The sequence below is a fragment of the Neoarius graeffei genome, chromosome 2 (genome assembly GCF_027579695.1).
Source record: "Neoarius graeffei isolate fNeoGra1 chromosome 2, fNeoGra1.pri, whole genome shotgun sequence".
Lineage (NCBI taxonomy): Eukaryota > Metazoa > Chordata > Actinopteri > Siluriformes > Ariidae > Neoarius > Neoarius graeffei.
In genome coordinates, this window is record NC_083570.1 from 52,134,860 (window position 1) to 52,148,687 (window position 13,828).

The window sequence follows — 13,828 nt, forward strand, 5'->3', positions numbered from 1 at the left end:
TTTGACTTGCAGTGCTTACACAACGCCAAAGCAACAGTGCATTTTTATGGAATCAATTTTGTGCCAAAATGTTCATACAATACTTTTTGAAATATCAAACAAAAATGACAAATCAAAATACAAAAAAAAAAGTCAATTTTTTTAGACTGGCAAACAAATTATTCGTGTAATCGTGCAAAATATCAGTCTATTACTCTTCAGAAACCTTTTATTTTTGTTCCGCGTCTTTCTCGGTTTTGTTTGACGTAATTTATTTTGGTTGCGATTCCAGCTTTCTCGTTTGCGCTCCCTGACTTTTTGCTTGCAGTTTTGGCACAAACTTCACGTGTGGGTGGGCTGTCCAGGAACGCATTCCCATTGGGTAACTTGTGTTTGACTGACAGCTACGCTCAGCCATTCCCTACTCGGATTCTGGCGGACTGTTTGACGAGTGACCGATCCATTGACGGTAAACAAGGATCGAGTGGACTTCAGTGGGGACTATGATATTGAATTTACACTTTGTTGAATTAATTCAGTATCGTAGTCGCCACTGAAGTCCACTCGATCCTTGTTTACCGTCAATGGATCGGTCACTCGTCAAACAGTCCGCCAGAATCCGAGTAGGAAATGGCCGCAACAGCCTCCGGGGAATGGCTGAGCGTAGCTGTCAGTCAAACACAAGTTAGCCAATGGGAATGCGTTCCTGGACAGCCCACCCACACGTGAAGTTTGTGCCAAAACTGCAAGCAAAAAGTCAGGGAGCGCAAACGAGAAAGCTGGAATCGCAACCAAAATAAATTGCGTCAAACAAAACTGAAAAAGACACGGAACAAAAATAAAAGGTTTCTGAAGAGTAATAGACTGATATTTTGCACGATTACACGAATAATTTGTTTGCCAGTCTAAAAAAATTGACTTTTTTTGTATTTTGATTTGTCGTTTTTGTTTGATATTTCAAAAGTATTGTATGAACATTTTGGCACAAAATTGATTCCATACATTTTGGGGGCAAGATTCAAAGATTTCAGTCAAGTTCATTTTATTCCCAAAACAAGGATACTTTTTTTTTTTTTTTTCCTTGAAACAAGATGAACCACATTTGACAAATGTCCAAAATGTACTTACTTGTTTTAAAAAAAACTTGTTTTATTTTCAAAAGTGCTCCAAATAAGACTTTTTCAAGACATTTTGTCTATACAAGATTTTCAAGATGGACTGTCTAAAAAGTAGCCTTTCTAGCTAAATGAGGTTTTGCTTGTTGGGCAATTATGTCTTATAATAAGGGTGGCTAGATGTTTTGACTTGAAAATAGACAAACTTCCTAAGATTTTTATTTTTTGCAGTGTATCTGTCCTTATAAACGCTCAGTTACACACTGACTGACTAAGTTTACGTTCACACTGCAGGCTGAAGTGACTCAAATCCGATCTTTTCGCCCATATGTGACCTGTATCCGATCTTTTATTGACAATATGAACGACACAGATCCGATTTTTTCAAATCCGACCCAGGCCGTTTGGATATGTGGTCCTAATTCCGATCCCTATCCGCTCTTTTCATATGCGACTTCAGTCTGAACCGCCAGGTCGCATTCATCCGACTTACACGTCATCAGCAAGCCACAAACGTCACTATTCTGCGCTGAAGTAGGCGGCGGGTCTCTCAAAAAAAGTTACAACATGGCGCATAATCACGGGCGCAGATAGAGGGGGGGATTCGTCCCACCCAGATTTAAATTCACCTCGTTCGGTCCCCCCCACTTATAGGGAGGAAAAAACGTCTATGCTGTCTTTCTTTGCATAAGGCAAACCTCACGGAAAAATCAAAAGGCTAATTACCATTCGGTTTATTGAGGTGCACGGCAGTGTATACATAGTTGCAACAACTCACATAAAACAAAGACTGATATTCGGTTGGTTGAGCTGCGCAGACTGCACAGGTTGCGAGCTTGAGCTTGGTTGCTATGGTTACTAACAACAAGTTTGACAGGCATATCGGGGTTGGGGTTGGTTTGCTGGCAGCTTTGCCCCCCCCCCCCAGTTTTTTGTCCCTCCCAGTTCAAAAAACGTATCTGCGCCCCTGCGCATGACATCAATGCGAGGGACGCTTCGGGCTGTGAAGGTTCTGAATCTTCTCAATGGAAGGACGCAGAGGTTAGGGAGCTGATTTCCATTTGGGGGGGATACAGCTATTCAAGCTAGATTGGATGGGTCATACCGCAACCGGGCGGTTTTACTTCCGTAAACACTGGCCATGCTCACTGCGTGTGACATCGTCGTATCCTGCAATGCGCATGCGGAACACTTTTAGGTCGCTTTTCGTTCATACTGAGGATCACATACAAGTCGCATATATTTGTTAATGTGAACGACCTCACAAAAAAATCGGATTTCACAAAAAAATCGGATTTGAGCATTAAGCCTTGCAGTGTGAACGTAGCGCAAATGGTCAACTGCTAGTTATGGCAAAGAATAACCGCCCTGTGGTGCATGGGGATATGTACGGTCAGGTGTACTGTATCTTTACTTCTATACATGCTTACCTACTAATTACTCCTTAATTTATTGTAGAACAGTGTGTCATGGTTTTTTTTGGTTTTTTTAGATTTTTAAATAAACGCATCTCACTGGGTGCTTTGCATATCCTCAGGGTTGCCTATAACCAGGAGAAGAATCGTTACGGTGATGTCCTGTGTCTTGATCAAACCCGTGTACGTTTGAAAGCTAGGAGGAATGAGGTTTGTTCAGAATTGCAAGCTTTGACCTCGAGTTAATATTTAATTTCAGTGTGCCGTTGTTTTTCATGAACTTGTGTATTCTCTTTACAGAGATCAGACTACATCAATGCCAGCTTTATGGACGGCTACAAGCAGAGGAATGCATACATCGGAACTCAAGGTACAGCCAGAAAGAAAAATCTTCAGTATATGATGCTGGAAGTTTGTTTGTAGCTTTAGCAAGGAATTCTGGTCGTGTGATTTAGTTTGCAATGAGGGCTTTAACGATGTGGCTGCGCACAGGGCCGCTGGAGAAAACCTATGACGATTTTTGGAGAATGGTGTGGGAGCAAAATGTGCTAGTCATCGTCATGACAACAAGGTGAGAGATGAGTCAGACGACAAAAACACAGAGGGTTTGAGTGGATGGAGCGTTGCAGTGGTGTGTTTGTATTATTTCAGAGAAAAAATGTTTGATCTAATGACTCCCCTTAACTTTCCAGGGAGTCGTGTGGGACGTGTGGTTTCAGTGATCTGTGACTTTTTAAAAAAAAAAAAATTGTGTGTGTGTGTGTGTGTGTGTGTGTGTGTGTGTAGGACAGACGAGGGTGGCAGGAAGAAGTGTGGACAGTACTGGCCTCAACAGGAAGGAGGACAGGAAGTTTACGGACACATAGCTGTGGTCAACCAGAGAGTGGACAACCATTCCCATTACAATCAGACCATTCTAGAGCTGCATAATACAGAGGTAACACATACAGTAAGCACTCAGGAAAGATTTGATGTGTTCACGTGAAGCTTTTTGATTAATTACTCTGAAAGTCTGAGAGGTTCAGAGATTGAGTGTATGTGGGGGTAAAAAAAAAAAAAAAAATCACATACGCACATGAACTACTATAGCAATAAAACACTGTTTTGGGGGGGGAATTGTGAAGGGGGGGTGATGAGGCAGGGTTGCTATTAAAGTGTTTTTATTCCTCTATCACACTGATTCACCAAGACTTTTTTTTTTAAATGTATTGAAGAAAACATAATAGATTTTTCAATCTGGTTATAGTTGTGTTTTAATGTTCCAGAATGGCCAAGAAACGAGTTAGCTCCTCTGAAGCAGATGTAATCATTCATTCTCATACCAACATATCTCTATTCTCTCTTGCCCCTTTTCCACCAAAGCAGTTCCAGGGCTGGTTCGGGGCCAGTGCTTAGTTTGGAACCGGGTTTTCTGTTTCCACTGACAAAGAACTTAGTCTGGTTAACACCAGACCATATCACAAGTGAAATATGGTCTGGAATCCGCCTATTGAATTTCTCGTAGGGGAGGTGTGGTTTACGATTGTCAACGTCCGTTTATTGGACGTTGCGAATGTCTGTCATTTGGCGTATACGTAGCCCATGGCCAATCATGGCAGTTGTACCCGGTGACGTAGTTAGAGCGACGAAGAGGTGAAGAAAGACTGAAACGCCAAACGCTGTTCTTTTTTTTTTTTTTTTAAAACAAACTTTCACTCTAAACTATTCAGAACAGTGTCTAAAGCTTGATCGAAAGTTTGGTTCGTATCGCTCGCCGCCATGTTAAATGTGATCCGTAAACAGTCCCAAATAAACTACAAGCTTCCGTTTGTCGAGTAGTACGCGTCACCGTCTTTCCACCCCTCCCCACTCTCTGATTGGCTCCCTAACTCAGGCGAGCCTTTAGACCATAGTTTCCATGCTGTCTTTTCAGATCGGAACGATTGTGCAAAGCAGCATGGGATTTCCCAGGCTACAAAGAACTGGCTCTGGGGCCAGAAAAACCGGTTCCAGGCTAGCACCAACTCTCTGGTGGGCCAGAGGAAAGAACCGCTTACGTCAGCGGGGGGGTGGAGTTGTTAAGACCAACAACAATAACAAGACCGCAAAAGATCGCCATTTTTAAGTGACGAGAAGCAGCAGCTGTACAAACGCGAAGTTATTTATTATTATTATTGTTGCTGCTGCTGCTTCTTCCGTGTTGTTTTTGCTTCAATATTCGCGCCAAGGTTTATGCAAATGTAACGACGTAACTGACGTGGCTTCCCTTAGCACCGCGAGCTATGGAAAAGCAAACTGTTTCTCAGCTGGCTCGCAAGTTGAACGAGTTGTGCACCAGCACCAGCCCCGAACCAGCCCTGGAACTGATTTGGTGGAAAAGGGGTATCGGAGCTGATAAGACAAAAATCCAAGTGTAACATGATGGAGAAGCAAAAAAAGCCCTTAATTCTCTTTCCTGAAGACTTTCCCGTATCAAACAGCTACCATTGCAGGTCTACTGTTGCATTCAAATGGAGGATGTAACTTGTAATTTCTGACCTCTGACTGAGGAAAAAAAAAAACAAAAGATGGAATTCCTGCTTGGGAACTCCAGGATGGTCAAATCAACCCTGAGTTCAGCAAGTGACGTCAAATCAAACGTGGCCACTTGCAGCGTAAATAAAGCAGCATTTTGTAACTTTAAACACGCTATGTTGTAGTGTACAAAGTATTTACTTGAAATCGATCGACATCCAGCTTGAGAAATCTATAACGATGACTATACAGTTCTGTTTTGAGGAGATAATGATGCATCAGTTAGTTAGCTGGCTAGACTGTTGCTAACAAAAGACGAATGTGGAAGAGTCTGCCGTGTGGGTCCGCCCCCTCAGTAATTGCGTTGCTCCGAATTCCCACTTCTGGTGCAAGTCAAACACTGTATACTTTTGATTGCTGTAAAGCTCTGACCCAGACTCTTTACAAAAATGCTAAATAAATAATGGTCCCCTCCGACAGGTATTCAGAGAAACCTTGCAGTGTAAACCAAATCAAACACCATTTTATGTTCTGTTAACCACAAATATGTTCTTTAGGTAAACACATCGAACATGATCGATATAGTTACGTAAAGTTAATATAACACTGCGCACACACACACACTGGCTTCTTTGCTTCTGTTCTTCTCAGACGTGTGAGCAGAGGCAGGTGAGCCACTTCCAGTTCCTGAGCTGGCCCGACTACGGCGTTCCCTCCTCGGCGTTCTCTCTTCTCGACTTCCTGAACACAGTGAAGAGACAGCAGAAGAGGGCAGTGAAGACTCTGGGCTCACAGTGGAGAGGTCATCCCCTGGGTCCACCGATGGTTGTCCATTGCAGCGCAGGCATCGGCAGGACTGGTAAATACCTGCTTACTGATGGCACGTTTACAGCATGTGTTCATTACACGTCGTATAAAATGATCTCGGCTTGCATCCGTGCTTCCTCAGTACTTGAAGACTTGGATCCATTTTGAGTCGGTGTGATGTAGGGACTTTTCATCGACGTCACAGATTTTTGTTTTTCACGCGGCGTCCGCCATATTGCTGGGCAAACAAAGAAACATGGCCACGACAGTTAATAATGAAAATCGAGATGACTGCAGTCAGTACAATCTCTCGAAAATGATTAAAAATTTTAATTATTCCAGCAGATCGTGTTACATCAAAAAGCTGAAACGTGCAGGCGTCGCAGATCCATATAATTTACCCACAAATGTGTTTATTTCGGGCGGCACGGTGGTGTAGTGGTTAGCGCTGTCGCCTCACAGCAAGAAGGTCCGGGTTCGAGCCCCGTGGCCGGTGAGGGCCTTTCTGTGTGGAGTTTGCATGTTCTCCCCGTGTCCGCGTGGGTTTCCTCCGGGTGCTCCGGTTTCCCCCACAGTCCAAAGACATGCAGGTTAGGTTAACTGGTGACTCTAAATTGAGCGTAGGTGTGAATGTGAGTGTGAATGGTTGTCTGTGTCTGTGTGTCAGCCCTGCGATGACCTGGCGACTTGTCCAGGGTGTACCCCGCCTTTCGCCCGTAGTCAGCTGGGATAGGCTCCAGCTTGCCTGCGACCCTGTAGAACAGGATAAAGCGGCTACAGATAATGAGATGAGAATGAGAACTGTGGATCAGACCTGCACAACATTTTCAGAAGGAAATTTGGACCATTCTTCCTCACAGAAGTGCTTCAGCTCAGCCATGTTCTTAGCATGTCTGGTCTGAGGCTCTGACTGGGCCACTCTGGATGGTGTGGATTTTCCTTTTAAGTCATCCTTTTGTAGATTTACTTCCATGTTTGGTGTTATTTGTCCTTCTGTATCGCCCAACTTAATAAACTTGAATTTATTTTCCCCTCAGTGATGGCAAGCTGTCCAGGCCCTGAGGCATCAAAGCAGCCCCAAATCCTGACGCTCCCTCCACCATACTTCACCATTGTGATGTTTTTATGCCAGAAATAGCATTGTGTTCTTCCTGAATAATAAACCTTCCTCTCATCAGTCCACAAAAGATTTTCCCAGTAGTATTGTGGAGTGTCGAGGTGCTCTTTGGCAAACTTCAGGCATGCAGCAGTGGGGTGTCTTTACATTTTGGAGAGCAGCGGTTTCCTCTGTGGTGTCCCGCCATGGACTATCTGCCTGTTCAGTGTTTTGCATATGGTAGACCCATGAACAGAGATTACCCAGTTCCCATGATTCCTTCAAGCCTTTAACTGTGACTCGAGGGTTTTTCGTTACCTCATTGAGGATTCTGCGTTGAGTCTTTGAAGTAATCTTGACTGCACGTCCATTTCTAAGGAGATTATCCACAGCACTAAATCATCTCCTGTGTCTAACTGTGGACTAATGAATATTTCAACTTTTTTTTTTTTTGAGATTGCTTTTAACCCTTTCCAGCTTTATGCAAATCAACAATTCTTGATCTTGGGTCTTTGGAGATCTCTTTTGCGAGGCATGGTTCACATCAGCAGATGCTTCTTGTGAATAGTAAATGTTTGAGTGTCAAAGTAGCTCCAACCCACATCTCCAAACTCATTTCATTCATTGGACCTCCTAGTTTGCTAACTGCTGTCTCTAATTAGTGTTTGTTGAATTCATTAGCCTCGGGGGTTCACGGGTTTTTCTTTTTTTTTTCTTCCTCCCAGACACGCGCTGTGAATGTTTGATGTATTCAGTACGGACAAGAGCAAAATAATCTGTGTGTTAGTGAAAGCAGATCGTGTTGGTTCATTATTATAACTTGGATGATTAGACCATATTTTATGATAAATTGATGCATAAATTCAGGGAATTCCAAAGGGTTCACTTACTTTTTCTTGCCACTGTATATTGCATTTTCTTTTATAAAGCCAAACATTTATATCATGGCTATGCCATGTTAGCTTTTAATATCTCTTATTATTCTATCCACATTCAGTGGATACGATCAGTCGCACGCTCTTATTGGCTATTCTACTACTAGGCTATCAGCTCATATATACTGTGAGTGCAGAAAAACAAAATGGTGGAGTGTTGCTGAACCAACTGAGGATGAAATAAAAACTCTACTTGAAACTAGAGGTCTGCGTGGGACAGAATTTTCAGTCCCGCTCCCGCATTGTGCAGTCCCGCTCCCGCAAAGAATTATGATTTTCAGTCCCGCTCCCGCCCGCGCCTGCCATATTTTGTCCCGCTCCCGCCCGCAAATCCCAGATGATGCAGACGTTCGCGTTATTTCTCACGAAAGTTCTTGTCATTGGCTTGGGGAATTAAACATGCTGAGCTTAGCTGAGCTCTCCACTGACCGATCCTTCACCTAGCGCACGTAGCGAGGGTGCGCGTTGCCAGGCGGCATGCGCAGCTGAGGCTTTACAGAGATACCCAACACACCTACCAAAATCTACAGTGGATATTAAGAATATTGTACATTGCACATAGCTTATATGTCACTCCTCACATTTACATTCTAGGAAATACAAGTAGGCCTATAAGAAATTAATATAATTTAAAGACACAGCGTGACGGTGCCCCGCCCCCTACTTTGAGTGGATTTAAGCATAAATATCTACAGCTCACAACACTTATCACAACAAGCAAAGGGCAGCTGATTTCCCTCTGCGTCGTACACGAGTGAGAACGACTTCAGGACTCGACTTTTTTTAACGGTAAATGTACCTCTTTTTAAAGCAGCACTTGCTTCTGAAGCACTGTGAGCTTCACTAGAGGAGCTCTGCTCTTCTGCCATGATCGGAGATCTCAAACACGGAAGAGCGGAAAGGAATCGGAAACGTACGCAAGATTAGACCACATCCGCAAATTTAGGCATCTTAAAATGGTTTTATTAATGCCAAATAAAATATCCAGCACAAATTATATATGATGGACATAAATTAATAATTTATAAATTTTATTTTAAACACTTTTTTAGTTAGCGGGACTGCAGCTTATCACCTCTCCCGCCCGCTCCCGCATTGTGCACTCCCCCTCCCGCCCGCGCCCGCAATGAGCTTTCAGAATTTGTCCCGCGCCGCACTGCTTTGCATCGGGTCCCGCGGGACTCCCGCGGGAGTGCAGGGCTCTACTTGAAACCCCCCACCCACCCAAAAAAAGCAACAAAATATGGATTAAAAGTATTTGATGGTAAGAACGTATCTTTTAAATTTCTCAATTATAGCATTTTTCACAAATTGCTACTGTCATTTCGCCGGTTTGTCTGCATTCTAAGTGGAAATGATTTTGTCTGGTGTTTTTGTATAAAGGTTTTATTTATCAAATTTGCAAAAAATACAAATGCTCAGTTTCTCAAAATCCAGTGAATAAAATGGTTCTTCCACTCAGTCTCGTCATCCATGGCTTATAGCCAACTCTGCGCTACACGTTGCGTCGGCTGTCAGCTCATGTCCGACTTGATTTCGTGGAATAACTGTTAAATATTCACCAAGAAGTTAGTCTGGTACCTCAAACCTAAACAGTTCTGCTGATTTTGTTTTGGGATGAGAAATTATTCTGTATCTTCGACTACCACATTATCAGGATGTCAGTGTTTCCATGCTGAATTTGACAATTGGAGATGCCAAGTGAAAAATGAAAACAAAACCTCCAATGCCAACAAATCGTGGCAGACCCAGGATCATAAACCATAGTGTGCATCGTTGAGTCATGATTCATCCACATGGTACATGTTCCTGTAAAAGGCAATTATTATGACACTTTGAAGGCCATCAACACTAATGAATACTTCCAGTAAATGTAGCTAATGAACTGGCAACTCTCCATACATACATACGTACATACATAAGGCGGAGGTTTTGGTCTCTTCTGTGGTCTGATGTTTTGTTCTCTCGGTCATAGATAAAAACATTTGACCTCTTTTTCTTTTTGTTTTAAAGGTACATTTTGTGCTTTGGACATCTGTCTGTCCCAGCTGCAGGACGTGGGGACGCTGAACGTGTGCCAGACGGTGAGGCGCATGAGAATGCAGCGCGCCTTCAGCATCCAGACACCTGAACAGTATTATTTCTGCCACACTGCCATCCTTGAGCATGCCCAGCGTAACGGACAGGCCACTTCTAATCAGTGCGAGACAGAACCTGTCAGTGGCTCGGTTGGTTATAGGAATTTTTAAACCATTTGCCACGGGGATACCCCCCCGAATGTCTCCGACATTCACTCCAAGCACAGTATTTTTTTTGACTCTTGTAAAATTGCTGATGTGTAAAAAGTGCCACCGTCATAGCAATCATAGCCAATGCTGTTTTGTCAAGAGGCCTAAATCTCTGCTGGATCCAGCTGAGGACTCAGTAAGTTCATGTGTCTTGTAGCTAATTGGTAACGCTGTATGAATCCAAGGTGTTTCGCAATGTGGTTGAATGTTAAGTTCTTAAGAACTAGTAAGCTGACTGTTCATCAAGTTGAGCTCTCAAAACAAACAATGTCAAAAAAATAAGCATTTTTTTTAACCCCTTAAGGTTTTAAGTTACACTCAGCAAACAAAAAAGGCTGCAATTATTAATAAGAAAGCCGAACAGAAAACCTGCTCGAACAAAAGTGTGTGGACTCGAGAGTTTCAGTTCATTTTTGATTGCAGCTCGGTTAAGGGACCTGTGCTGATTTATTCTGTCAGAAAATATCATCACTGAATTAGTTCTGATGCTTCAGACGTCCTCATTATTTTCGTCATGACTACACATTCACACTGGACGTAACGTATTGGGCCTCTGACCTGTTCACATTCCACAGGATGAAGTCTCAACCTACAGTTACTGTATTGTTACAATAGTTGTATGTAGCACTATTCACAGATGGACCATGTCCCATAATTACCCATGGTAAATATATACGTTGTCTGGGTATTGTTTTAGCTTTTATATTTATATCCTAAACTAGCTTCACTGTAATTTCACGTTGTCCAAAGGAAACAATGGGCCTCATTTATCAGGCTTTTAGTGAGGTTGTGTGTAAATGTTTGAGAAAACCAAGCTAAAAGTTTTTTTTTTTTTTTTCCGGATTTACAAACATTTCAGAAAGGCTGATTTTTATTCGTACTCGCATGTGTACGTTCCTGAACCCCAATCGGCCATAAAATGAGCAGGCGCCTGCATGGCACAGCTGATTTGCATTTACTGACGCCCACAAAAGTCCATAAAAGGCAAAACTCGGTGTTGAAATAATGCACCAACGCCAAAAAAAAAAAATTTTTTCAGAGAGGTAGAAGTGAAGGTTATTTTGAGCCATGTCTATGCCAGAACCAAATATATACATCTTTCAACAGCACCTGAAAAAGACAACGTCAGGAAACCAATAGAATACGTGAATCCAACATGAATTAAGTGAAGTATAAAGAAAATTGGAGTATTTTATTTGGGGAGTAACATCGAAAAACAGGGTGGTATAGATGCAGATGTCAAAGCAAGAATAAAGAAAGCGAGGATTGTGTTTTTAAAGCTCAAAAACCTCAGGAGCTCTCGTGTATCACAACAACAAACAAAATTGAGGATATTTAATTCAAATGTAAAATCAGTATTGCTTTATGGTTCCGAGACTTGGAGAATGACTGATACAGAACATAATCAGTAAAGTACAGATCTTCATCAACAACTGCCTAAGAAAGATCCTGAAGCTGCATTGGCCAGAAAGGATCAGTAACAGCAATCTTTGGTTGAAAACACAGCAAATATCAGTGGAAGAAGAAATTGGAAGATGATGATGGAGGTGGATCGGGTACACGTTACGAGAACCAGCGACAAACATCACCAGACAAGCCTTGACTTGGAACTCTCAAGGGAAGAAGAGAAGAGGTCTCCAGACAAACATCAGGAGGCTGGGGTACCCCAGGACTCCGTAAGAACGAAAAGCACAGGACCGGATTCTCTGGAGATCCCTTGTCAACGGCCTCTACCCCAGCAGGGGTGTCGGGCATAGAAGAAGAAGAAAGAAAATGGCTTGACATGAAAATGTCTGAATCTATCTACCTGGGTGATTGTGAACAATAAGCACGCCTTTTTTGTTCTGGTTTAAATTCAAAGCGTTTCGTTGCCTGTTGGCCAGGAATTCCGCACACACCAGTGCATCCTCCAATGCATCCCATGTTGGAAAGGCAAGAAGGCATAGGAAGCCTGATATGGTACACAGCACAGTAGGGAGTAGCGGGCAGCTTGAGACATACCAGATCGGTCACTTAGTGCTGGCTTTATGGAAGTTCAAGAGCTTCAAGATTCTTCATTACCATGTGAAACAAGTCCAATGGAATGCTTTCTCCCTACGCACTCCCACAATATCACTTGGAAACATGAATCCAAAAAGCGAAGTACATTATTATACTTTTACTGTATTTTAAGGGATTGAGAAGAATTATGTTGCGAAGATGGTTATAATACTCGGGTGGGTGGTGCAAAATGTAAAGTAACCAAATGCAGTACAGTAATGATCAGAGCACAGTAAATGGTGAAGAACTGAAGATTGGTCTGGGGTTTTTTTTTTTGAAGGTCTTGGTCTCGTCTTGGAATCGACCGCGTTTTTACTCTGTCTTGTCTCAGTCTCGGACAAGGAGGACTCTGGATTTTATTTCAAGATAATAACGGTGTAGATCTCACTATGCACTGTCTGATTTCTTGGTTAATATCATTGCTGTGATTGAATATCAAACTCCTTGCTTCAAAGGCAACCAGTAACCTGTCTCCTCGCTAATTTGAAGTTTTTGTAACGGTTAACGGCGGTCACCCACCCACCTTCACGCTCAATGGTCTGGTCCTGCTCTTGACTCGTCTCACCCTGCCTTGGCCTTATTTCAGTCTTGATGCACTCTGGTCATAGTCATGACTTTGTCTTGATTGAGATGGTCTTGACTACCACACTAGTAAACGGTAACGACAAAAGATGTGATCTCAAAGCAACTGACGGCCAGACAGCGGGAGGGAGAACGGTTATCGGCCAGGGTGATTGTGGACCTGTAAGATGGAGCTGGCATTGTCCTGACTCCTCGTCCAAAGATTTCCTTCATGGAAGGAAGTGTTCACCTGATGATCTTTTCCACCATCCTCACAACCCTCTGGCTAGCTTTCTTGTCCTGTGTAGTGTTGCAGAGCATTAAACGAAAATGCCTACTGTTTTGAAATTGGCAGTCATCCAGGTAATTGATGCAATTTGAAGCCGATCAGCCGAGTTTTACAAAAGTTCTTCATCTTGTGCGTAAATTTACACACACTCAGGAGTGAAAGGATGCAGCTTGATAAATGAGACCCAATGTTTTGGATTTTTATGAAATGAATTTTACTGAAAACCTCTTCTGGGGCTGTGAGATTATTTTAACATGCTATGAATCTGTTCAGGAAGCAAATCCATTCATGTTCTATTCCTCTGCTACATTTCAAAACGGTGCTTCTGATTTACCTTTCTTGCTTATGATTTAGCAAATGTTCAATCATTCCACTTGTCACATTTAAAATATATACAATATACACACACTTACTATGCATTCAGTGAGCTTCAACACATTACTAGACCATGATGCTTTGTTTTGGCTCAGGTTCTGGATTTGCAATGACCAATGCTGTGATGATTATAGAACTAAACCATTCTAGAGCCGGCTGTCAGCTAGATTTCACTGAACAACATGAACAGTTTAGATTTGTATTAAACATCATTTCACCATTACTGCTAAACATTTTCAAATTATTCTTTTTTTTTTTTTAAATCATAAACGCATTTTCTACTTTCCTGCTATGTTTCATGTCGGACTATTTCAGCTTCGTTAGGTCCTGACCATGATCCAATTACTTCCACTCATCAGTCAGTGGTTTATGCACTCGGACACAAATAGCAGACCCTAAATATAAGCCAAATATGTTACAGACTGCAAATTTATC

General features: G+C 42.4%; 1 protein-coding gene across 2 annotated transcripts in view; it reads left to right on the plus strand.

The window, feature by feature from the left end:
- Window positions 1-13,624, plus strand: part of ptpn9a (protein tyrosine phosphatase non-receptor type 9a) — a 60,537-nt gene extending 46,913 nt beyond the window's left edge. For both annotated transcript variants that reach the window (XM_060914384.1, XM_060914385.1), the window contains 6 exons: window positions 2,632-2,719; window positions 2,810-2,879; window positions 3,002-3,080; window positions 3,296-3,446; window positions 5,654-5,861; window positions 9,854-13,624. In XM_060914384.1, the coding sequence (XP_060770367.1) occupies window positions 2,632-2,719; window positions 2,810-2,879; window positions 3,002-3,080; window positions 3,296-3,446; window positions 5,654-5,861; window positions 9,854-10,089 (832 nt within the window). In that variant the 3' untranslated portion in view covers window positions 10,090-13,624. The remainder of the gene's footprint in view (window positions 1-2,631; window positions 2,720-2,809; window positions 2,880-3,001; window positions 3,081-3,295; window positions 3,447-5,653; window positions 5,862-9,853) is intronic.
- The last annotated feature ends 204 nt before the right edge of the window (window positions 13,625-13,828 follow it).